This window comes from Talpa europaea (assembly GCF_964194135.1).
Source record: "Talpa europaea genome assembly, chromosome: 7".
NCBI classification, from domain to species: domain Eukaryota; kingdom Metazoa; phylum Chordata; class Mammalia; order Eulipotyphla; family Talpidae; genus Talpa; species Talpa europaea.
Window position 1 is genome coordinate 45,285,807 of NC_140074.1, and position 25,769 is coordinate 45,311,575.

Genomic DNA, 25,769 nt, shown 5'->3' on the forward strand with positions numbered 1-25,769 from the left:
ATTTTTGGGCATTTGGGCTGTTTCCAAAGCTTAGCTATTGTAAATAGTGCTGCTATAAACACAGGGGTTCAGGCGCCCTTTGGAATTAATGTTTCTGTGTCCTTTGGGTAAATACGTAGGAGTGGAATTGCTGGATCATATGGAAGCTCTACTTTACCTTCCTGCTGAAGAATCAGGGCTCGTGGGAGTGATTAGAAAAGTTTGGCGAAGTAACTAACGACTGTTGGCTCTGAAACACGTGCATCAGCGCTCAGCCCAAAGCCTGGTGGAGAAGTGGCTGAAATGGGGTGGGGGTGGGCGTGTGCGTACTGATTTGCTCCTCATCTTCCCAAGCTCCGAGAGAGGGGCTGAGGTCAGGGTCGGAGGACTTGGAAACCCCCTGATGGAGGGTGCAGTAGACCTGGGCGCGCGGACCGGGTCAGTCTCTTCCCACCGCCCACGATCCTCTCTCTGGCGCACAGCGGAGCTGACTGGCTGGTGCAATCTCCCCCGCGCCTTGCATTGATCGAAAAGGGAGCTGAAATTGTACACGCTAGGAGGAGCAACCGCTCCGGGGCCTCGGCTGGCGAGCCGGGCCAATGGGCACGCGAGCTCGGGAGAGAGAACCAGTCAGCGGAAGGCCTGCGCAGCGCGGGCCAATGGGGGTGTGGGCTGGCGTGGGCCGCCTGCACCGGGTCCTCGCCGGCCGCGCACTCGCTCTGCCCGCGCGATCCTTGCCTGCAGCGCTCCAGCCTCCCGCGCCGCCGCACCATGGACACTTCGAGGCAGGTGGTCAACTTCGGGGCCGGGCCCGCCAAGCTGCCACGCTCGGTAAGTCCGCGCGGGAGCTGGCCCGAGCGAGCCCGGGGCGGAAGTACAGGCTGCTGGCGGTGCATCCCAACCCGGGGCGCTCGCAGCACCCCCTCTCCCTTCCCCCTGCTCCGAGTTGCTCAAGCGCTTTGCAGCCGCATGCACCCCCCAGCTCAGGAGCTCTCGCCGGTGGGCTTCTGGAAGAATGCTCGTGGTGAAAGAAGCTCGGCGAGGCTTGCCTGTGCAGCTGCCCCTGGCACCGACTACCCGTGCGAGGCGTGCCCGACTCGTCCCGCCTGGGCGCGCTGCCCCGCCAGTGCAGCACACCTGCAGACTCTGGTGCTGTGCCTCACCCGCGCCCGGGCGGGGACTCTGCAGGAAAAAGGTCTCGTCTTTGCATTCGCCTCGCCCGGCGGTGCTGAGAGCCGGGCAGTGTTGTGTGGATGCATGAGTGGACACTGTGTGTGAGTGGTGAATGGGAATCGTGTTAACTGCAAGGGGTTGCAAACTGGAGGCCCGCGCGCGACCTGGTAAGTATGCAGTGTTTGGTTTAACTCGCTCTGGAGACCCTTTGTTTTTCACAAATGTAAACTGAAAGCCCTAGGGCTAACATTTCCCTTGTGGTTCTTCCACATCCCCCGCCCCCCTCCTTCCAGCTACCCCTCCCTAAAACCTTTTTCTGCACCCTTTTTTAAAAACTGACTTCCCTCCTAAAGCATTCGAGTATTCAAACTCTGTTTGGCTTTGGGCTGCTAGCCCAGTTCACTTTACTTTGTTCGGGTGCAAGAGGAAGGATTGAAGCCCCGCTGCTGCCAGGACTTTTAAGTGCAAGTGGAACTCACTCCCTGCCTTTCCCCAACATCTAACACCCTACCTCTCACCCCAGCTGTGAAGGAGCAGTCTCTGGTGTGCCTTGAACACATTGACAAACTGCCGCTGCTGTTATAATTTTATTTTTCTAATCAAGATGAAGCTGATAATATGTTTTAGCAACATGGGGGATTGCCAAGTACTTTACAATTGCTTATTGTTGAACCCTGTAGAAACTTCCAGGACAGAGCCTCCTCTGTGTTGTGGTAAGAACAGAAAATCTTACAATTTTAGAAGGGAAAGAACAGCTTGCTTTTCTAGGGGCAGCAAGGGCTCACAAGTAGCTGAGAGAACAGGACTTATTTTTCACTCAGTTATTACTGTCCTTTTATGCAGCGTTCCCTGCTAGAGAAGATACACGATTCCTGGGTCTTCTGCCCTTGTTTCCCTCTCAATGGTTTGGAGTCTTCTAGTATTTGCTCCATGTGTAATTTGTTGTTCATTTATTGCAGTGGCAGTTGCCACCAGTAATACAATTAGTTGCGTATTATTTATTTTCTTGGGAGCATTTTTACCCTTACCTGTGCTCTCTAACTTGGGAGACAGATGTTGTTTTTTAAATGTCTTATGTCTTGATTTAGTTCGATTACAAGAACCAGAGTAGCTTTTTGAGTTTTTTTTTCTTTTTTACTGTACGCATGATAAGAAATATGTTATACAAAATGAGCAAGTATATGCATATAATTATAATTAAAGCAAAACCCTTATGAAAGTTATCGTTTTTAACTACTACATACATGATTTTGTGTTCTGTTCTGCTCCACTTAAAAAAGTTTGTTCTGTTTCACTTAAAAAAAATTAGTTGTACGGAGAAAAGGGAATCCTCATACACCTTTGGTGGGAAAATAAATTGCAGCCACAACAAAAACAGTACAGGTTTTCTCCAAAAATTAAGACTGGAAATGCCATATGATCCAGCTCTTCTAAGTATTTATCTGAATACAAAAACACTAATTCAAAAAGATATATGCACCCCTATATTCATTGCAGTAATATTTTCAGTTATCAAGATTTGAAAACTTCTTAAAGTATCCTTTGATGGATGAATGGATAAAGATGTAATAGATTTACCCAATGGAATACTCAACTTTAAAAAAAAGATGAAATCTGCTGTTTTTGACAACATGGAAGGACTTTGAGAGGGGTTAAGAGAAATACCATGTAATTTCATTCATATATGGGTGATTAAAAAAAAGCAAAAAACAAACAAAACTCAACAGCTCATAGATTCTGGGATCAGAACGATGATCACCAGCGGGGAAGAGGGTAGATGGTAGAGGTAAAGGGGTCAGCTGTCTGGTGGTGGATGGAAACTAAACTAAACTTCAGTGGTCATGATGATGTAGTAAAAATACAGATGTTTAAATCAGTAGCTGAGTTCAAATCCTATGCAGTGTTAAAAACCAGTGTTACTTCAATTAAAAGAAAATCATTATCACCCATTAAAGTGATTGCATTCTGCAGTTTGAAGGAAATAAACTGCCCTGAGTTTTGGGGTGCAAATCATTAAAACTCTTTGTAATGATTTTAGCTATAAACTGTTATAGCTGTCGTTTCAAGGAATACCCTCTATAAGAGAAATACAGTCTTAACAGAAGTTCAGATGTGATGCTGTCAGACAGATGCTTCTGTTTAGTAAAGGAAAGGATCTCTAAAGTTTATTTCATCAGCCAGTGCTAATTATCTGATAGTTTGCAAAACAATGACAAATTCTTGAATCCCTTGTCAAGGGATGCTTTTTTGGTCTAATTGTCAGTGTGCAAATATTACTTTTCTCAAGGAAGTTGCAGCCCAGTATAGATCATGTTTTATGATGCCCTCTTTAACGTGTATCTTTTAAGGAAACCATCTCTGATGGCAGGATGCTTCTACCGAGGACTCCTGTCACCTATTGTACATTTTCAGACATTTCCTTTCTCTTTACTTGGTGTCAGTTCTCACATACACAAAGGCAGAGAGGGAATATTGAAATTCATGGTCCCATCTCCAAGATTTAACAACTCTCGCATGTTGCCCATTTTGTTTCAACACATCCCTACTGCTCATCACTCACACACTCTCTTTCTCCCCTCTTCCCCCTGGACTATTTTATTTTATATCTTATTTTTTTAAAGATTTATTTATTTATGCATACAAGAACTGGGGTACAGGCAGAGGTGTGGGGGATGAGAGGATTCACCAGAGACAGAGTGCGGAACAGAACAGGCAGATTGCCTGAAATACACTGCTGAGGGGAGCAGTGGGTGAGTCAGGAGAGGTCTGCTGTGCCATGTGGGTAGCTCCCTGGCTGGGGATTGAACTCATGCTGCAGTGTCTGTGGATAGCTTCATAGGTTGCGTCTTAATCTCTTGTGTCACAGGAGCCCCCGCCCCGGACTATTTTTTTTTAATATATATTTTTTAAGATTTATTTATTTATACAAGAACTGGGATACAGGTCAGAAGTGCGGGAGGGTGAGAGAATTCACCAGAGAGAGCAGGAGCAGGACAGAAGACGCTACTGCCGGGAGCAGCAGGTGAGGCAGGAGAGGTCTGCCACACCATGTGGGTTTCTCCCTGGCCGGCCAGGAATCGAACCTGTGCTGCAGAGGCTGCGGACAGCTTCACAGCACATTGCTCAACCTGCTGTGCCACCGGGGAGGCCCCATACCTGAACAATTTTAAAGACAATTTCAGATAGTCAACTTCACTCTTAAGCCCCTCAGCATGTATCTGTATTAAGGGCTTTAAATTTTTCTTCCTTTAAAAAGATAGGTGTTTTTCTTTTCAGTTTGTAATTTTTTGCATTTTACTTTCCTTTGGGAAAAAGCCATGGGCTTCTCCCAGGCAAGCTGTGTTTTGCAAGGGGAGGCTGAGCTCGGACCAGCACATCATCAGCTACCCATTTCCTGCCATGATGGCAAACCCAGGTGCTGTGTCCATTGCCCCTGTGTGGTTATGGGGCTGTGGTCATCTTACAGGATGGATCAAGGCTGGCCAGGGGCATACCATGAAGTCACCCTTCGAGTCTCAAGGATCATGACCTGAAACAAATGAGCAACGGCTTATTTCACCAGCAAAATGGATTTATTTGGAAAGTACAACAAAAAGGAAATTTAGAAAGTGCAGTTTCGTGACAAGATACATATCTGCTTCCCCAGATCAAAAGCCAGTACCCCCTTAGATAGCTTTTGAAGGGTCTGCTGCTAAATTAAGAGGACTTTTTCCCTTTCCCCAAGTTAGGGAAGCAACATCACTTCCCGTGGGAGATGCAGGACCAGTGGGATTCTGTAGCTTGCCAATTGTGCAAGCCTGCAAACTTCTGTAGCCTCCCTACTTCATTTAAATAGGATTTCTGTAAATTGAGAAATTTACTTGAGAATCTTCATCTGCAAATTGTGAATTAGTATATCACTCTTGGGGAGCTCCACCATGGGTACAAAAGGAGATCAGTCATCTATAACTTCATAAAGATTTTTTTTAAGTTTTATTGATTTTGCTACTAATTACCTAACTATCATTTGGGGAGTACAGCTTCACACTTCCATATGTGAATGTGCTTTGCCCTCTGCCACGATTCATTGTGCCCTCCCTCCCCATTCTCTCTGATAATCAATAAATTATTCATAAAGTTTAAGAATTATTCCTGTTTTTTTTGCCCATTTGTTCTCTTCAGTTGCAGGTGCTTCCTTCTTCCTGCCCACTCTGCATGAATCATCAGCTGAACAAGTTAGACCAAAACTCTAGAAAATTGAGTTATCTGTTTAATTTAGGCTTTCTTGGCCTTTCCCCCTTTCTCTGCACCTAGAACTTCATGCATTTTGTACTTTTGCTTTAAGAGAGAAGCAAATGATATTGTGGAGGGACTATTTTCTAGGGATTCAGTTACAAGAGTAAGTTTTATTCAAGTGAATTTTTATATCCAAATAAATCCATGCCTTTGGAAAAAACTATATCATAACATCAATCATGTTGCATAATTTCACTCTCAACTTGTGTGTGAATTGCATCAGCAGGCCTCTTTGGGAACAGTGGAAGTAAGGGCATTGGCTGTGGGCAGGACAGAAATCTCCAGACCTCACAGACCTTGTGGGCGGACACTTCCCGGACCCTTCTCTTTCCCAGATTTGTATGTCTAGAGGGAATGCTGTGCACAGTATATTAAAATCATCTTTTTTCCTTATTCCTTCTAGGTATTATTAGAGTTACAAAAAGAATTATTAGACTACAAAGGAGTTGGGATTAGTGTTCTTGGTAAGATTTACTTTTGGATTCTGTGAATGTCCAGCTTTCAAATGTATCTAATTTAAATGTATCAAGCCTAGAAGTTTCACAGGGTCTTCTGTAGACCTTTCATAGATAGATTTTAAAATTTTAATAGCTCCGGTTGCATGTTCAGTAGAAGTAATTTTGACACCTGCATAAATGTTGGTGAGGGGTTCATCCAGCTCAGCTCACTGTTGCATAATTGGTTTTTGCTATTTATAGGATCTGAGATCAGAAGATACTATAAATCTGCAGAACAATGCCCCAAACATTTATTATACTGCTTCACATTCAACTTACAGTTTTTTCCATATTTTAAAATGAACTTGTTAAAATTTAAAAATACAGGTGCCTTTAATGAAGGTCTTGCACATTCATAATGTCATTGTCTCCTCTCTCTATATTATTGGGGAAAGGACCTGTGAGTTCTAAAATTCATTTTCTTTTATTTAATTTTCCTTTGCCTTTTTTTGGTACTTCCAAAGGCTGCCCTATATAGGCGATTGTAGGGTGAACTGTGTGCTCATTGCTATTAAATTTTGTTCCTGTGGGTTTGGGACATGCACTTAGGTTTCTGTGAAGTAAGAGTGTCCCATGGAATTTGGGCTGTTGTCCTAAAAAGTAGCCATTTCACACAGTTTCCTGTTTGTGAGAAATTACAGAGATCAAAGGATGAAATAGTAACTGGTTCATTTAGTGAATTTGCCACCTGACAAATTCTGCTGTGAAATTAAGGCTACAGTGTTTGCAACCTGAAAAGCAAATTGGATTTTCCCCTAAACAAGTGAGCCTTGGCCCACCATCTGAATACAAAATCGCTGAAATTTCCCTTTATTATTTTACTTGCAAAGTTTGTGGTGACTTCTAAAGTTACTTCTATTCATTGGATTTTGAACTGGAACTCATGTTGTTTATCTTTCCTTTTACAGAAATGAGCCACAGGTCATCAGATTTTGCTAAGATTATTAACAACACAGAGACTCTTGTGCGGGAATTATTGTGAGTGTGACATTTTAAAGGCCAAAGTGCCTCTTATTTATAATCTAAACACCAGGGTGTTTGTTACTTCCTTTATGATTTTCTGCATGTTCAGAATATAATTAAAAAAAAAAATCTAAGATTCTTCCAAATTCACTCCATGAGTACATAATGCTTTTAACTTGCTCCTCATCCTGCTTTTGTGTATTTTTATTTTATGTAGTGTTTCCAAAGGTTTGAAATCCTTAGCTCTAGGAAAGAGTTTCAGCACTGTGGAAGTGAAACTAGCTTAAAAGGGATTTAGATGACAAGAAATGGTCCTCTTTGTCTGCATCATTAATTATAGTCTAGTTCACTGATTCTTAAAATGTGGGCCTGTCTACCTGTCAGAATTAATTATCTGGTTGGGGGAAATATTAAAATATTCAAGTACTGGATCCATCAGTTAGGGTCCACACTTGCATTATTTTATTAATAAAATTGGAGTTGTACCAATGATTTCATAGCTTTCCCAATTTACCCTGGTAAAATTTGTTAGGTGGGGCAGACTAGGTGGCATTTTCTGAGAGAGCAGTAGAAACTCATGGCAGTGTGAGTGTTGAGGACTGGTAGCATCTGCTTGGCTTCACCACCTGGTCTGCCAATTGGGTCCCTGTCATGTTCACAGAACAGTCCTGGCCTTCCTGGAGGACCTTTTAGGAGCATTGGCCCATGTGGCTTTAAGCCCCATGACTATGGGCCTCTTTAACTGGACTCCACACTCAATTATGGGCCTAGCCCTTCTCCTAATCAAGTTCCTTCCTTGTATCTAGGCCTGTCTTGTGCCCTTCCATTAATAGTTGCCCTTGTTAACTGCCTGTCTTCTGAATAACATAGACCTGGAGCTCAGCCTTATGCTGCTAGTTCTCCCAGCTGCTGAAGCTCATGGGTAGAGCCTCTGAAAGCCCATCTGCATGCCTTGCTGCCCTACTAAACACAGGCATAGACAGATGCTGTTGAGAACCAGATATTCACATACCACCTACCCCCCCATGCCCTCTTATGTTGCCCTGTTCTTTGGTACTTGATGTCCCTCTCCTGGAGCTCTAAATTCTGATCTTACTAAAAGGCTTCGGTCTACTTCCATGGCCTTGTCCCTTTGGGACTGGCTTTATTCTACTACTTATAGCCATTCTAAACATCAGCATAATTTTCTATGTTGGAGTCAAAAAGTTTCACTGTTAATCTCCATGTATATCTGGTATGTGGTTATACAATTAAACCTAAAACATGATTAAAGATCCTCTCCAGTGTTCACTTGGTTCATAGCATGATACTTGTGGATACTCTTAGGACTTTAGTTACGAGTGACTGAAGCCCAACTCCTGGCTAAAGCAAAAAGGGGAGTGTGTCACCTCTCATAACAGAAGTGACATGACAGAAAGGTGATGTCATGAAGACTTTTTCTCCAACATCTGACTCTCCTTGGTTATGTGTTAGTTTTACCAGGAGGCCACCAGTGGTTGCTAGATTAACTCCTATGAGTTTATTCTTTTCCTCAATTGAAACAGTTTTTTTAAAAAGATTTATTTTATTTATGCATATAATAACTGGTGTGCAGGCCAAAGTTGCAGGGGGTGAGAGGATTCACCAGAGGCAGAATAGGGAGCAGAACAGGTGGATCTACTGAAATACACTGCTGAGGGGAGCAGTGGGTGAGACAGGAGAGGTCTGCTGAGCCATGTGTGTTAGCTCCCTGGCTGGGGATTGAATTCATGCACCAGTGGTTGCTGATAGCTTGATAGCACTGAGACTTTAACCCCTGCACCACCAGGGAGGCCCAACTGATACAGTTTTTCTCCCAGAAGTTTAATCAGAGGTCTCAGAACCAAATCCTGTTGGCTATGCTGTGTCGTGTGCTCATTCCCCACATCTGGGGTTCAGTAGTGGCCAACCTTGTGGACTGAGATGCAGAGGGGCCACTTCCTAAAAGAACACTGAGGTGTTACTAGCTTCTGTCCAAACAATACTCGTGACTTCCCCCTCAGGGTCCAATAGTTGTCTGGGATTGAATAGATACATGACTGAATTGGGGAAGGCAAAGTGGTAGTAGAACTTTATCATATTTCTTGTAGCATATAAAGTACTAACGATTTATCACATTCTCTATCCTGGATTTTGTGAATCTATGTATTTGCTATGATCTGTGCTTCTGCCCAGAGCCATTCCAGACAACTACAAGGTGATTTTTGTGCAAGGAGGTGGATCTGGCCAGTTCAGTGCTGTTCCCTTAAACCTAATTGGCCTGAAAGCAGGAAGGTGTGCTGACTATGTCGTGACCGGAGCTTGGTCAGCTAAAGCTGCTGAAGAAGCCAAGAAGTTTGGGACTGTGAATCTCGTCTACCCTAAACTGGGGAGTTACACAAGTAAGTGCTGGGAGCTGAGCTGTGGACTGAGGATGGTGGTCCCTATTCAGATATCAGGTATCCCGCCTAAGGAAGTCTGCAATTTTTAATTCTTTTCTCACCTTGTCCGTAATTAGTTTGATGCCATTTGGGTTGGATAGTTGTACTAAGTTAAGACTATTAACTGACGGCTGTAGAAACTCACTTAGCTGAAAAGCCCATGGGATGGTTTGGTTTTAGGTATGGCTTGATCAAGGGCCTCAATAATGTCCCCAGGTCCTGGCCCTGTGTCCTTCATGATAGCTCTATAATCAGGAAAGCTGTCCCATCCTTTTTAGAGGAAGACTTGCAGCTACTCAGGATATTGTTGAATTCTGTCAAATTTTATGCATCTGCTGAAGCATTCCCAATAACAGCCCCATGTGTCCTAAACCAAATTAGTTACCTGGTCATGCTTAAGTCGAATGCTACTTTTGGGTCTGGAACCACGTGGACTGAGGGTTAGGAAAGGCTGGGTCTCTAAGAGGAAACTTTTGACTATCAATAGACAAGAAAAATCAAATATCCACCATGCCTTTCTTAAAGAGATCTTGTCTCCCAATAGTAGTTGGAGTGTAAGATCAATCCTATAGGTGGTGACTGTTATGCCAGGTGAATAAGTGCTTTTGTTTGTGAATTTGTTGGAATCAGTCTTTGACTTCTGGGTAGGGCTGTTGTTCCTGGTTGAATCCCATTCACCTAAGGAGAAAGGAGTGAAAGTGAAGTCTCTAACTTGTTTTCCGTGGTAGAAATTCCAGATCCCAGCACCTGGAACCTCAATCCTGATGCCTCCTATGTGTATTACTGCGCCAATGAGACTGTGCATGGAGTGGAGTTTGACTTTATCCCTGATGTCAAGGGAGCAGTGCTGGTTTGTGACATGTCCTCAAACTTCCTATCCAAGCCAGTGGATGTTTCCAAGGTAGAGTATAAAAAAGGTGGGCTGGGGATACAGGGTTTTAATGTTCACTAGAGCAGGAGGGGCTAGGAGAATCTTGGTCCGGGGGTTCCTGCCCACAACAGCTGTCTGTGAGCAGGCTGACAATTGCATGTTTCTTGTGGGTTGTCAGAATGGTTAGGTGCTGGGGCAGTAGCACCGCCTCCCCGGTGGCGCAGCAGTTGAGCACTGGGTTGCGAAACTGCCCGCATCCTCTGCAGCTCCGGTTCTATCCCCAGCCACTGGGTGAGGATCCCACAGGCCACCGGGTGAGGGTCCCACATGGTGCGCAGACCTCTCCTGCCACCCGCTGCTCCCCTCAGCAGTGTACTTCGTCAATCTGCCTGCTCTGCTCTCCTCTCTGACTCTGGTGAATTCTCTTACCCTCCCGCGCTTCTGACTGTACCCAGTGCTTGTATAAATAAATCTTTAAAAAAAAAAAAAAGAATGATTAGGTGCTGGCACTCCCCGTGCCGAGTTAATGATGGCCTCACAGGGCACATTTGTCCTTGGGGAACTTACCTATCTTTGAGAGTGGCTCTTAGAAGACTTTTTTGGTGAGCACATTAGGAGTGGCTTGTTTTCTTTAAGGGAAGATGCCAATTTTACCAAGCTTAGGAAGCCTAAAGGAGCCTCAGCTGGCCTTGTACCTACTAAGAGCATTGACAAGACATACAGACATTCCCAGTGGCACCCCAAGGCAGGCAGTGCACCCAGGTGCATGCAGCAAAGGAGTATAAGGCCTCCTTTAAGGCATTTAAAAATGTGCCAACTAAATGGTTGTATGCCTTTTTGAAAAAAATTGTGGTAAAGGGGTCCTCCCTGGTGGCCTAAGGGTTAAGCCTCAGCACTGTTACTACGATAGCCTGAGTTCGATCCCCAGCAAGGGAACTAACCCACATATGATGCAGCAGACCTCTCCTGTCTTGCCCACTGCTCCCCTCAGCAGTGTATTTCAGTAGATCTACCTGTTCCGTTCCCTACTCTGTCTCTGGTGAATCCTCTTACTCCCCACACCTTTGGCCTACCCTAGTTCTTATATACATAAATAGTAAATAAATTAAAAAAAAAAAAAGAAAGACAAGTAGTAGCCGCATTTTAAAGACTGGTTTGGATGTCAAAAAGCTGTCCACAGAGTGAACATGAGTATGTGTGAGATTTTTACAGTAATAAACTTAGGTTAGCATCTTACCAGTGAGAAGGAGCAGGCCGCTAAGTAATCTGCAGGCCTCCGAACTCTCAAGTATTGATCTGCTATCCCAGATAGAGAATCCTTTAGACAGTGGAAAGCACTCTGAACAGGCCTGGAATAGAATCATTTTCTCCTAAGAATTGTGCTTTGAAAAGAGGTTGGGAAGTTTGAATACATTGATGAAAAATGACTCAGTGCTTCTAAAATAGCTCGTGTTTTTTTTCTTTTTCAGTTTGGTGTGATTTTTGCCGGTGCCCAGAAGAACGTGGGGTGCGCGGGGGTCACGGTGGTGATCGTCCGTGAGGACCTGCTGGGCTTTGCGCTCAGAGAGTGCCCCTCAGTCCTAGACTACAAAGTGCAGGCTGGGAACAGCTCCTTGTACAACACCCCCCCGTGCTTCAGGTAACTTCTGGCTTCAGCTGGTGGAGGGGCTTTTGCTTTGCCATCACAGCAGAGGGGATTTAAAGTCGGGCATGAGTCCATGAACCGGTGACCCCAGATAGCCTATCAGGAATCTTTGCTCAATTCACCACCCCTCTGTGCATGTTATCCTCTGTGCACTGTTTGGTCAAGTTTCCTTTCAGACCTTTCTTTTTTTGGGATGGTGTTTTTGTTTGATCTTGGTAACCTTGGTTCACCATTAACCCCAAAACTCTCTGCAGATGTGGTGTCATTGCTGCCTCTCAAACAAGCAGGGCAGCCTTGGAGAAGGACTTTCAAAGGTCATGCCTCCCTCCTGGATTTCTTTCTCTCTGGACTGCATGAAGCTGCCTATTTGGCAGTAAACATTACTGACTTGGAACAAATACTTTTTTGGTTTTTATCCCAATTTGCAGGGGTCCTCTTGGCTTGGCTGCTGTTAGCTGAGTGAGAAGAGTGCATAGCAGTGCTTTTGGTTGCTCTGCCCCATGATCTTATGACTTCCAGATTCAGGTGTTTTGTGAAAATCCTTATGCCACCTAGGATTTAATAAATGCCAAAGAGGTTTTGCTACTTAATTAGCTGTGTGACCTTGGGCAACTTGCTTAACCCATCTGGTACACAGCAGGCTCTTTGGGAGTACTAGTAGCGCCCTCCTCATTTGGTTGCTGCGAGGATTCAGTGATGTAGTGTGTAGTCAGTCCTCACTTAACATCGTTGAGGGGTTCTTGTCTGACTTGACGTGAAACACCATAGAATGAAGCCATTTTGACCAGAGGCTAATTGATGTAAATGAGTTAAGTTCCAGCGGCATATTTCTGATCACGAAGGTATCACTAAACTTCTACAAAGACTATAGACATTTCTAATAATGAACAATGATTTGTTTTTATTCATTTGTTCATTTCCCAAATCACTTATACCAGCTCAGAGTCTCAGGTGCCAGAGCTCATCCGTCTGGGGATGTGGACATGCGCCCTCAGCAGGGACCAGCTCTGGACAGGACACCCTTCCATCGCAGGCCCACTGTGCCCCACCCATACTCACTCAGGGCTGGGCGATTTAGACACACCAGGGGACCTAATGGGAACACCTTCAGGGTGTGGGAGAAAACTGGAGACCCTAGAGAACACCCATGCAGACATGGGGAGAACGTGCTAACTCCACATAGAGGATATTAACATATTTGATTAAAATCAAGTCAGTGTAAAAGGTGAGCAACTGGGTTAAACACCCCCTATAAGTTGCATTGCTTCTTTTATCTCAAAAGAAAAGGAAAAAAGTGTTAAGTCTGTAAAACTGAGCAATTACCCTAAACTCTGACTTAAAAAAGAGATCACTTGTAGTATTTAAACATTCTCAGTCAGAGAATAGTAGCTCACCCAGTGAAACATTCCCTTCAAATAGGAACATAAAGCTTCTGGCAAAACACCCTCCCTGATCCTTGAGAGTAAGTGATAGGGCACCCAGAACACTTCAGAACTTTGTGTCACGTAGAAGCCCTGGAAAAGGTCCAAGTTTGAAAAGAAGGCTTTTTTTTTTTTTTTCCTTTGAAAATCAGAGCCAAAGGACCATAAGCCGTGGGAAGTCTGTTTGAACTGTGCTGGATAACTGGCCCTCACATAGTTCCCTGTAACCCTGAGCAGTGAATTGGGGTGGAATAAAGAACGCATAGTCACTCTGTTTAACCCTTTAGGAGAACACGCTAAGCCCAATTAGAGGATAAACCAAAGATGTGAACCTTCCCTTCTAATCCCACAAAATAGTTTTTACTTAGCATGACTAACAGGACCCATAAGTGTATAAATATAAATTGGTTTAAGCTGTAGAATGAGGTAAAGTAACTAGTGAGGAACAGAGACCTAACCTAGACCAACTTTCTCATCAGAATGGGGGTGAGTACCAACCCCATACTGCCCTTCTCTGGCTTGGGAGGAGGGGGGAAAGCCTGGAGTCCGGGAATCCAAGGACTGAGCAGGACAGCCAGCTGGGGGAGCTTTTTTCTTAGAAAAGTGCTCAGCTCGATTACTTTTCACGTGATGTCTGTGAAGTATCTGCTTTTCTGAATGACCCTCAGGCATGGAATCCAGTTGGTTCTAAATCTGGCTTCACGACCCACTTTTGTCTGCATCTAGTGATGTTTTTAGTCCAACTTAAAGAACAGTTTGCTTTGCAAAGTTGAACTAAGTGGATTTTTTTTTTTTTTTAATTCCTGGTTTTAGCATCTATGTCATGGGCTTGGTCCTGGAGTGGATTAAGAACAATGGTGGTGCCGCGGCCATGGAGAAGCTCAGCTCCATCAAGTCGCAAATGATCTATGATATTATTGACAACTCTCAAGGATTCTATGTGTAAGTGGATGGATTTATTTCACATTTTGCCTCTCATGAACGTAAAAAGGTGTACATGCTGGGTATCTTTGAAAAATGGATGTGTTCCCCTTTCTCTGAGATGTTGAAGTGCTGTGAGCTAGGTGCTCTCATGTCCCATGAGCAGAAGGCTAGTCCTATGTCTCCACAGCAGGACTCCCAGGTCTGTGTCTTGGTGGGTAGTGCTGGGCCCTGAGGATGATGCCCAGACCCCTTCTTCCACTCCCTGCTTCATATGCCCCTGGGAAAAAGCACATTTACCTGCTGGAAGTTCCCAAATTTACCTGAAGATGCCTACTAGATACCCTTGGTATAAACACCCACTACTGGCTCCTTCCTCTGGGCTAGTTACCCTTTTTAGGGGCATTTACTGCCTCCCCATCCCAGGCCTGTGGTCTGTGAATGGAATGACTGTGGATAATTGACTTGTAATTAAATGTTTTTGTAACCAGTGGATTCGCTCTGTATTGACCATGGACTTTCCTGTGTTGGGTAGAGAAGCATGTGGACCCTATATTCATCTCCTAGGGTCCTGGAACAAAGTACCTCAAACTGGGTGGCTTATTCTTAGTGTTCTTAGGGTCAAATTTTGATATCAGGGTTTTAGCAAAGCTCTGCTGCTTCCAGATACTACAGGGGAAGGTACTGATCCATGCCTCTTCTAGTCTCCAGTGGCTCCAGGTGTTCTCGTCTTGTGGCTGCCTCACCGCAGTCTCTGCCTCTGTTTTCACATAGCCTCTTTGAGTGTCTTCTGTCTTTGATAAGGACAGGTCCTTGGATTTGGGGCCTGCCCAGATAATCTAGGAGAGGTATGTAGTTTAATTAAATCTGCAAACACCATTTTACCAAAGCAGTCACATTCACAGGTTCTGGGTGTTAGGACATACATTTACCTTTCTGGGAGTCACCATTCAACCCCTACTCTAGATACCTCCTCAAAATGTCAGATGTGAAGCACCTAGTACAGTGTCTTATTTCCTCTCCTTGAAGAAGGGGAGGGGACAGATGTATGGGGACTAAACTTTATGGGGTGTGTGTGTGTGTGTGTGTGTATGTGCACACATATGTGTATTTGTGTGTTTTATATACATAAACATACTTTCGAAGTCAGAACCCCTTTAGTGGCCCTTACTCTTGGGATTTGGTCTATAGTAATGAAAATATCTGGCTCATAGTAATGTGGGAACTCTTTAAGAATTCAGTGAGCCACATGGCAGAGGTAAACAATGCCCTGATCTTAACTAGTAACCACCCATGAGTGGGGGTCGTGGGAGTACTTTTGGACAGCTAGGGTAAAGCAGCATGCTATATTAAAGTTCTTGGCATGCAGTGACATTTTTTTCTTGTTCTGTGAGTCTCTGCAACAGAGGCAAGTCCAGACTCTGAAATATGACACCACCAGCACTTACTGGAGCCATTTTAACATGTATAGATGGTGTAAGGAGTTCATAGCTTAACGGTTAAATGTGAGTCATGAATTTGGTGCAGGAAGATAGTCTTTTGGCTGGAAATAACGAGATGCCTTTTGGATGAGCTTGAGCCTTGAGTGCCAATAGATTTAGGAGGGCAGAAGTATTTTTTAAAAAGATTTACTTATTTATGCATACAAGAGCTGGGGTACAGGCCAGAGATGCAGGGCTGAGAGGATCCACCAGAGATAGAGTGAGGAACAGAACAGGCAGATTGACTGAACTACACAGCTCAGGGGAGCAGTGGGTGAGACAGGAGAGGTCTGCCTTGCCATGTGGGTTTCTCCCTGGCTGGCTGGGGATCTAACTTGTGCTGCAGAGGCTTTGGGTTGCTTCATAGTGCAGTGCTTAACCCCTTGCGCCACCAGGGAGGCCCGAGGGCAGAAGTATTTTGAGGAGTTTTTAGAAAGGCAGGAAATGGACTCTGCCACTGAGAGAAAAGCTTAGGAGTGGGCTGCCTGAAGAGGGTGACTTGTGCTGGGATTGGAAAAGCAGTCAGTGGAAAGGTTCAAGGACTTACTTAATCCACTTCCTCATTTACCTGCTCATTTATCTTCCCACCCATACACCTACCCACCTACCCACCCAGACACCCACCTTGTCCTCCCTCTCTCCCTCCCTGTAAATGACTCCTAAGCAACAACTCTGGACTAGCCATGTATAGACTCTGGGGGTACCCAGAAGAAAAAGTTATCTTTTCTGACTCAAGAATACCCAGAACCAGGATGTGAGTGAAAGCCCTTGGCTACTGATGTGAAGGGGGAGAGCAATTTTTTTAAGCTTTTAGCTCCATGAATATTTCTCAGGAGATGTTTAGGCAAAATGTAGAAGGACAGAAAGAATGGCGATGTTTCTGAGGAAAATCTGGGGATTTAGAAACAAAATAAGAAAGAGTCTGCTGCTGGAAAGTCCCTGAAATTCTTTCCCCCTGCAAGCTTTTAGCTCTAAGCACTCACCTCTGGGCCTTTTCCAGAGGGCAGCCTCCTCCTAGGAAATGCATCAATTACTTATTTGTGACCCCTGCCTCAGATCTTGTGTCCTCTTCAGAATAAACTTCTTTCTGGTAACTTCTATCTACCTCCTGGGCTGCTTGCCTGGCAATGACATCCTGGCTTGTGACATTCCTGTGGGACTTTGTTAGTCAAGAGCAGGTTTCCTCGCTGGCTCTCCTCAGAAACCGCCACTAGCTGTTTCTGTGCTCACTGAGTTTTCAGAAAATTCTTCACTCTACTTTTGAACTAAGGAAATAATTAAAACATTGATAATCCATTTAAACAAAAATTGCAGTTAAATATTTACATCACACCTTACTCAAAAATAAGTTCTAATCAGTCAAGATCTAAATGCAAGAGACAAATATTAAAGTAGTATAAAGAAATATAAGGAAGATTTTCTGTTCATGCGTAGGGCGTATAGAAGGCCTTCCTATAAATAAGTTATAAAATAAAGGACATATTTAATTACCCAAAAATTAAGTTTTTTTAGTCAGCTTAAGACATCAGCAACAGAATTAAAACAAATGACAGACATGAGAAAATTTCATAGTATATAACATATAGTTTAGCTTACTTGTTATAGGCAAGTAACCTAATAGACAATTAATGAAAAGAAATAACCAAGTGAAAAAGTGTGGGGTTGGTTACTAATGGTCTGGGCAAACAAGTCAAAAGAAATGTGGCTGTCTAATAGATATGGTGATGCCAATTTCTATATAGGAAGTGCAGATTAAAACCAAGAGGTTTTTTTTTTTTTTTTGGTCTGATTAATGAAATGACCAAGATTGACAGCATTGGGTGTTGGTAAGGGAACATACTTTTGGTGTGTTGAGTATAAATTTGGGTAATTTGGGAGCAAAGCATGCAGCACCTATCAAAGTTTGAAACTGTCTTGCTTTTTGAGGATTTTGACTGCTAGGGTCTCCCCTCTGTAAATACTCTGAGCAGAGAGGTGTGCATGAAACTAACACCTGCAAGTCCAGTGCAGGAGCGGTTATGTCGGGGGGAAATCTGGAGACAACCAGTATGTCTGTCAGGAGGGCTCAGGAAAGACAGAGGATCCAGCTGTGACCTGGAATAATGTACACCAGGAGAAATAAGGATGAGGGTCTGTGTGAGCACCCATGAGAAGAGGTGATGATGTTATCAGACCAAATGGAAGAAAGCAAGAGGAAAAGGGGAGGTCTCTGCTATTCCTCTTGTAAAACCACCACATTTCTATTTGTGACTACTTCATGTATGTATGAACACACACACATGCACACGCACACACACACAGATACTTGAGCACACACACATTTGTGTCTAAAATGAAGCAGGCTCCTACCTACCTGTGACTATGCAGATGCCTCTTTTTCTTTCTCTTTTCCTGATAAATGTCCTTTTAAAATGTAAAAAAACAAAAATAAGATAAAATAATAATAGAAAATACAATAAAATGAAATGAAGAAGGCCCACCAGGCTGTTAATGGCAGCTGCCTCGATGGGAAGGGGATGGTAGATACTAGTATTTCCCTTCTAGATGTTCATTTGCAAATTTAAAATGAATTTGCAAATTTAAAATGAAATTTTTATTTAAGAAATCAGGCAGTAAGGAGAGGTACAGTAACTATTTTATGGGCTTCTCTCACCTCAGGATGTTCTCCTTATTCCTTCTTCCTTTTGTTTTTGATAAATCCTTGTACATCACAGTGAAGGAAGGATTCCTAGTCGCTTGCCATGGTCTGCCACTTTTTCCAACTACCTCCTTTCTCTCACAGTCTTTGTGAAAGGGGGTCTCTCAGGGAAGTGGTACCTTTCCCCTCACACACTCCCTTCCTCTGCTACCTGGGGGAGGCTGCTGTCCCTCAGCGGGCATTCTGAAGCACCAGTCCTGGATATACAAAGAGCTCTTTAATTCACTATATTTGGGGAAAACTATTCCTTTATGAATTATCCTCCCGGGGGCTTATAATCTACACTAAAGACCCCAAGTAGTGGAGGAGTAATCCAGCCTGTTAATCCAGATTTCCTACATTGATGGAGCCATGGGACAGCTTTTTCAGTAATTCCCAAGACCTTCCATAGCGGCCCCCGCCATGGACACACTGCCACACTTTTGTAAGTCTCCGTGGCCTTGCCCTTACCTGCCCTTTGCAGCAACAGGGCCCCATACCAGCCCTTTCGGTCAGCTTTGGTGCTTTCTCTTTGCTGCCTCCCGACACAGTCAGGTCAGGCAGCGCCCCCTGCCTGCCTCTGGAATCTACTGGTAACTCCTGAGCTTACCACATGTGCTTTGGTGAGGCCCACATGGGGTTTAAAGGGCACAGTTTGAGCCAGTGGTGGGATATGGGAAGCTTATTTAAAAATCTAGATTTCTTGTTACATAATCCTGGTGTCTCCAAAAGTGGGAAAATAGAAACTTTGCCTTTCAAGAAAAAGGGGAGAGCAAGTTTCTCTGTGAAGAATACGTACTCACATTTAAAACGTAACCCAGGGAGTTTGTGCTGCGTCTGTCACTCTGGGCCGGGCTACTCACTTAGGGCTCCTGTTGGCGTTGGAGTTTGTAGCTGATGGTTGATGCTCCCCAATATCCCTGTCAAGGTCACATTTTGACCTACCATGTTCTTTGTAAGCGCTTTCGAGCAGGGCTCTCTGCCTCCAGGTTTATCTACCTACTGGTCTCCCCTCTGAGCTTTAGCTCTTTTGCTGAAACTCAGGTTTCATATTGTGCAATCCCGACACCTCTTCATTGCTTAAGGGTCCCGTCCAGTTCCCAGCAGAGCGCATCTGTAGGGTCCTCCCAACCGGCCCCTGCTCGGCACCCTCCAGCTGAATTACGGAAACTGCTGGGTAGGGGCTTGAGGGCCTTTCTTTGCAGGTGCAGTTCTCTGCCAGGATGCCCTCCCTTTATCTCATCCGCCCTAACACCTTTCCCTCCTTTGGAAACTTTCTGTCTTCTCTGGGTGTTTCCACAGCTCTGTGCTGTTACAGCACTTCTCACCTGGGATTTCAATTCCTTCCACTGTTGTCTCACTAGATAGGGAACAGTTAAATCCCCTTAATCGTCTTTCCCTCCCCTCACCCTCATTCTAGAGACATTCTTGGACACTGAGTAAATATTTGCCGCATGGCGATTTAATCTTCCCTGTGTAGCTTTTATGACTTCTTTGCTGAGTTGATAGCCTCTGATTTCTTGATGGGATGGGTTGATTTGGGGTGCAGAACTGTAAATTTAATTGATGTATAATTGACATAAGACATGGGGTTCAGGTGTACTGTATAATGATTTGCTATTTGTATAGTTCGGGAAATAATCGCCATGGTCAGTCTTGTTAATATTGGTCACCATAGGTAGTTGCAGACTTTTTTCTTGTGGTAAGAAATTTTAAGATCTACTCTTTCAGCAACTTTCAAATACGTAATATATTACATATGCTGTACATTACACCCCATAGCTTATTTATTTTATAACTGGAAGTTTGTACCTTTTGACCCCCCTTTACCTGTTTTGCTGTAAATACTGTGAGTACAGATTTTATAGCAGCAGAACAACAGCTGTAAATGGATTCTTAATTCTTCCTCCTATTAATTTTTTCCACTTAAAATTAGATATGCCCTTTGATATTACACCTCTATAATTGGACCCTCACCTTGGGAGCCTGAGGCAGCAGAATATCAAAAGAGAGTAGCCACTGAATTTTTAATTTAAATGTCAAGTACAAAACCTACCACCTCATGAAAAAGGGGGCACTAGAATTCAGACTCAAAGCCTATTACCAGATATTTGGTTTCCCTTCTTTTGTCTCCTGCTTATAGGTAAGCACTTGACTCCTATTAACTTTAACAGAAATGTTGTACACATGCCCTCAGGGAGAATATAACTTTTAATGGGAGCTTTCATGCACTGCTTTTATTTGCTATTTAATTTTAATAAATCCCACCCTGAATGTGTAAGAATAAAATAGGATCTGCTTGAAAAAAATGGAGAAAGAGCATTACTATTACTTATTTCACTTTTCTTTTATTCTAGAGCAGCACGTCAGCTCTTCTTCCATTTGTCTCCTTTGGTTGTCAATGGAAAATAATTTTGACTGCCTGTTTTCCATATCAGAAACTAAAATCAAATACTGACCTTGGATAACAACTCATTCCTCATTCATTTCTGAGTCTCTATGATCCATAGACAAGTTGCTGGGAATAAAAAGATGAATTTAGTGAATTTACCAAATACTTATATAGCATTTCTATGTCCCAACGTTGTTCTACATTGTGTCAATAACCTGTTTTCACATCACAGAACACCCCAAGACAGTGACTTAAAACAACATTTTTTGCGTCTGGTTCTTTGGGTCAGCATGTTGGGCCTGTTGGGTCAGCAGGATGGTTCTTTTGCGTGTCTCACCTGGGGTCAATTATTCAACCAAAGTCTTCTGGTGATTGTCCTGGAGCCAAGGATCTAAAATGGCCTCACTTACAAGTCTGGCACCTGGTGCTGGCTGTTTTCTGAGCTTCTCATTTCGAGCAGATTAGTCTGGGCTTACTGCTGTGGATGCAGTGTTTTAAGAAGGCATAGGCACTGCATCACTGTAAGTTGGGCTTGGAAGTTACACGGCACCACTGGTGTTTCATTCTCTTGGTCAAAGCAAATCACAAGGCCCTTCCAGACCTAAAGGTAGAGACCTGAACCCAACTTTTTACAGGGAGGGCTGCAGAGAAGTTGCGGCCATTTTTAAATATATCATAAAAATTGTCTTTAACCATTAACTCACTTAATTCCCAAACCCTATGAGGTAGGTTTCATTATTTTTCCCATTTTCAGTGGATGAGGCACAGCAGTGGATGAAGTCACACACCTTGGGACAATACAGTATGAGAAGTGCTTTGAAAATGCCTTGAAAGTTCTTGGCTTTTTTTTTTTTGAAGATTTATTTATTTATTTATACAAGCACTGGGTACAGTCAGAGGTACGGGAGGGTGAGAGAATTCACCAGAGCTAGAGTGGAGAGTAGAACAGGCAGAGTGATGAAGTACACTGCTGAGGGGAGCAGCGGGAGGCAGGAGAGGTCTGTGCTTCATATGTGACCCTCGCCCGGTGGCCGGGGATCGAACTGGCGCTGCAGAGGCTCTGGGCAGCTTCTCAACCCAGTGCTCAACCGCTGCACCACCGGGGAGGCCCAGTTCTTGGGTTTTTTTTGAAGATTTATTTATGCATACAAGAACTGAAGTGTAGGCCAGAGGTGCCAGGGCCGGGGTGGGGGGTGCGGGGTGGGTTCACCAGATAGATTGGGGAGCAGAACAGTTAGATTTATTGAAATACATTGCTGAGGGGAGAGCAGTGGGTGAGACAGGAGAGGTCTGCTGTGCATTGTGGGTTAGCTCCCTGGCCCGGGATCGAACTCATGCCACAGTGGCTGGCAATAGCTTGGTAGCGTTGAGACTTAACCCCTGCACCATCGGGGGAGGCCCTGAAAGTTCTCATTATTTTAAAGTCTTCCTGCCATGATTAGGATCAACCTATCTCCCCCCCCCCCTCCAGCCTTGTAGAGAAAGACTCTCACATTGTTGTGTGGCTGCTGTGCATTGGAAGCTTCATATATGCTACACCACTGCACCATCACAGGTAGTGTGAAGTGGTGGTATTATTCCCCAATATTTACATGAGGAAACTGAGGCTCATGGAAGTGAATACAAATCATTCATGAGAAAGCATAATCACTCTTCCATATGCAAAACTGGTCTCCCTATATAAACTATAAATGTCTCGATGCAATTTTTTTTTCCAGTTATCTTGCTTGCATCCAGAAAAAAATTTTTTTTTGAATTGTATACTGATTTTGATACCAGAATTCCTGGTCTCAGTCCCCTTAACCAATAAAATGAACAAAGTTTGAGGACAAGGAAAGTAGGTTTATTAATTCATTGACAGATGAGGAGAGTAGCAGACCAGAGTCTGAAATACTGTCTTCTTGCTCCTAGCAGAGGGTGGGGGTATTGTACTAGAGTTACAAGGAAAGGAAAGAAGGGTGTAGGCCAGGGCCAGCACATAAGCACATATGTTCTTGCCACATAAGCTTCGGGTGATTTGTTGACATCAGATTGTTTTTGTCACCACCTGTCAGTAATTCTGACATTATCTTTGCAAGATTCCATCCTTGGTTTTATTGTGAAGTGAGGTCGTTTGCCCTCAGAGTGCAAGGAAAAGAAAAACAGGAAGTTAGTAAAACATATAAATCAAGATTTGTTAAATTTAGAGGGGGAAGAGAATGTCTCTCTCCAAGGCAGGGAGGAGTATGTTTCATTGCTGTATCAACTTGTCAGTGTCAGTCTGCACATTTCAGAAAAGTAGCTGGAATAATAAACATGTTTTTCAGATGTCCAGTGGCGCCCCAGAATAGAAGCAAGATGAATATTCCATTCCGCATTGGAAACGCCAAAGGAGATGATGCTTTAGAGAAAAGATTTCTCGACAAAGCTCTTGAACTCAGTATGATCTCCTTGAAAGGGCATAGGTGAGTATACCCCCAGTCTAGAAAATTGATTTAGTTTTTCACATTCAGAACAAAACAGATCTAGGAGCAGTTAACTGGAATAGCAGTTACTGGGGGACTAGCAGTTACTGGGGGGAAAAACCATTGCTACAGGGGCGAGTCTTCCTCTTGTGGCTTACAGAACCCTGAGCATGACTCCCTGGCCGAAAGCATAGCAGAGCCACATCTTCCAGCTGCTTTGTCAAAATTACCTGGAAAATCTCAAACTGCTCACAGAGGTTGCCATCCCACCTATGATGAGGCTGTACAACCCTGTTGTGGTGTAATAGAGATCTGCTGCTCCACCTGAGCATCAGATAGAATAGTTATTCCTGCTCACTCTATGAAAAATACACGTCCTCACACATGAATAGGAGCAGTGATATCCCTGCCTGCAGGGGTTGCCAGCCCCCCGCTTGGCTGGCTCATGACTGGTTTGGTGCATATAATCTCCCACTTCACTTAATTTAGCTTGCATAGTTTAGGCTTGCTTATATGGCTGCTCTGTTTTAAGAAGTCAGGCATAAACAGTGTCACCTAAATAGCTGAATTAATCTAAGTTCTGTTGTGAGCACAGGGTACTCTCAGTGCACCAGGGAGAATTTTCTAATGACTGGGATTGTCTGCAGCTCCTGGCCACCTGTGGGGGCTTTCAGGTGGGAGGTTGGTCATGAGGCCTCAAGTGCTGTGCCGAGGGGCTTGGGCGGGTGACTGGAAAGAGGGTTGTCTTAATACTAAGTTAAATGCCTCTGTTCTCCCTGGCTGCATCTTTGGCCATCTTAGGTCCGTTGGAGGTATCCGGGCTTCTCTGTATAATGCCGTCACCATCGAAGATGTCCAGAAGCTGGCAGCCTTCATGAAGAATTTTTTGGAGATGCATCAGCTATGAACCCATTGTAACCAATATAGTGTCCATCTTTGAGCCAGGCACAAAATTTGAAGTAACTTGGGAATGGCTAAAAATCTTAACCAAACACATTTTTTTTTTCCCTCTCAAATGAATATGCTTATTATAGATTCTTCTTTTTTTAAATAACAACAGCAAAACATCCACAGCTTTGCTAAGCCTCTGGGACTTAAGGACCACCTTAATGCTAACTTGAACTGGAAGCATTAAAAAAAGTCTTCCTTTAGCTTTCTAACACATTACAGCTTATTTTATCTTTTGCTCCTACTTTTTCTAGCTAGTCTTAGTGTTCAGACATCCTCTGTGGGCTTCATTATACAAATTTTGGTTAATTGTTTTGGAGACTTAAACAAACAGCTTGGAGGGTGGGTGGGGAGGGTCTTCTAGGTGCTGAATCTTGATTCTTTTTCTAAAATGACAGCAGTGGGGTGTTGCCACCACAGGTGTTAATTCAAGTCAATGCTGACCATGTGTGTTTAGGGGTTCCAGGCTAAAGGCAAACTGTAGATCTTGATATGTATTCTCATAAAGATAAAAAGTGACCTATGTTTCTATAGCAGGTCTATTTTTAATACTGTGTAGTTTATATCTCTATACATTTATATTTCTAATACGGTTCTCGGTATATAGGTAAAGACTTTGAGAATTTGTAGAGTCCTTGACCTTGTGCATAATATTTACATCAGTTATGATCTTTCTCCCCCACCCCCTTCCTTTTTAAGCTGCTTCACAAGATTTAGAAATCCTCCAATTTAATTTCCTTTCAGTAGGTAGAAGACTTGTTGCTTAGTTGTTTTTTTTATCTTGAGTTATGCTGCTAAACTACAAATCTCTGTTAAACTCCTTTATCCTTTGTCCACTTGACTGTTCTCTTTAGTGTTTGACCAGTGATGCTGTGAGTTCCAGAAGATCTTTGCTGAAAATCTTTTCCCCTGTTGTTATCTATTGTCAGTGTTTTATGTTGAATATGTAAAATACATTAAAGTCTAAAAACATCTAAACTTTTGTCAATGCATTTCCTTATCTCCTTTTAGACAGATTTTTTTAAAAAAAAGATTTATTTATTTTTATACAGGAACTGGGGTACAGGCCAGAGGTGCGGGAGGGTGAGAGGATTTGCCAGAGACAGAGCAGGGAGCAGAACAGGCACATGATTAGAAATACACTGCTGAGGGGAGCAGCAGGCACGACAGGAAAGGCCTGCAGCACCATGTGGGATTCTTGCCGGCTGGCCGGATCGAACCCTGCCGAGGCTATGGACAAGCTTCACAGCACGGCGCCCAATCCGCTGCGCCACCGGGGAGGCCCCTAGACAGATTGTTTTTATTTTCACTTTATGATGGGAAGTTTGAGTCTAAAAATAGCACTTGATAGGAATAATTTAGTTCAATCAAAGATGTGTAAGATTTGAATCCTTTGCATCCATTTTTATTTTTTTAAAGATGTATTTATTTATGCATACAAGAACTGGGATACAGGCCAGAGGTGTGTGGGGGTGGGATGGGGATTGACTGAAATACAGGCAGATCTACTGAAATACACTGCTGAGGGGAGCAGTGGGCGAGGCAGGAGGGGTCTGCTGTGCCATGTGGGTTGCTCCCTGGCTGGCCGGGCATCAAACTCGTGTGCAGTGGCTGCTGATAGATTCACAGCCCTGTGCTTAACCC

The 25,769-nt window shown here is 43.7% G+C and overlaps 1 protein-coding gene across 2 annotated transcripts; it reads left to right on the forward strand.

Annotated features, from left to right (window-relative positions):
• Positions 1-750: 750 nt before the first annotated feature.
• Positions 751-24,084, forward strand: PSAT1 (phosphoserine aminotransferase 1; the record flags this gene model as incomplete). Of its 2 annotated transcripts, XM_084238590.1 has the most annotated exons (9): positions 751-810; positions 5,831-5,891; positions 6,833-6,902; positions 9,081-9,286; positions 10,054-10,226; positions 11,666-11,835; positions 14,076-14,204; positions 23,040-23,177; positions 23,979-24,084. In XM_084238590.1, the coding sequence occupies 9 exons, from the start codon at positions 751-753 to the stop codon at positions 24,082-24,084; spliced, it is 1,113 nt and encodes a 370-aa protein (XP_084094716.1). The 2 variants fall into 2 exon arrangements, with proteins under 2 accessions (XP_084094716.1, XP_084094717.1); XM_084238591.1 differs by lacking the exon at positions 23,040-23,177.
• Positions 24,085-25,769: the final 1,685 nt, after the last annotated feature.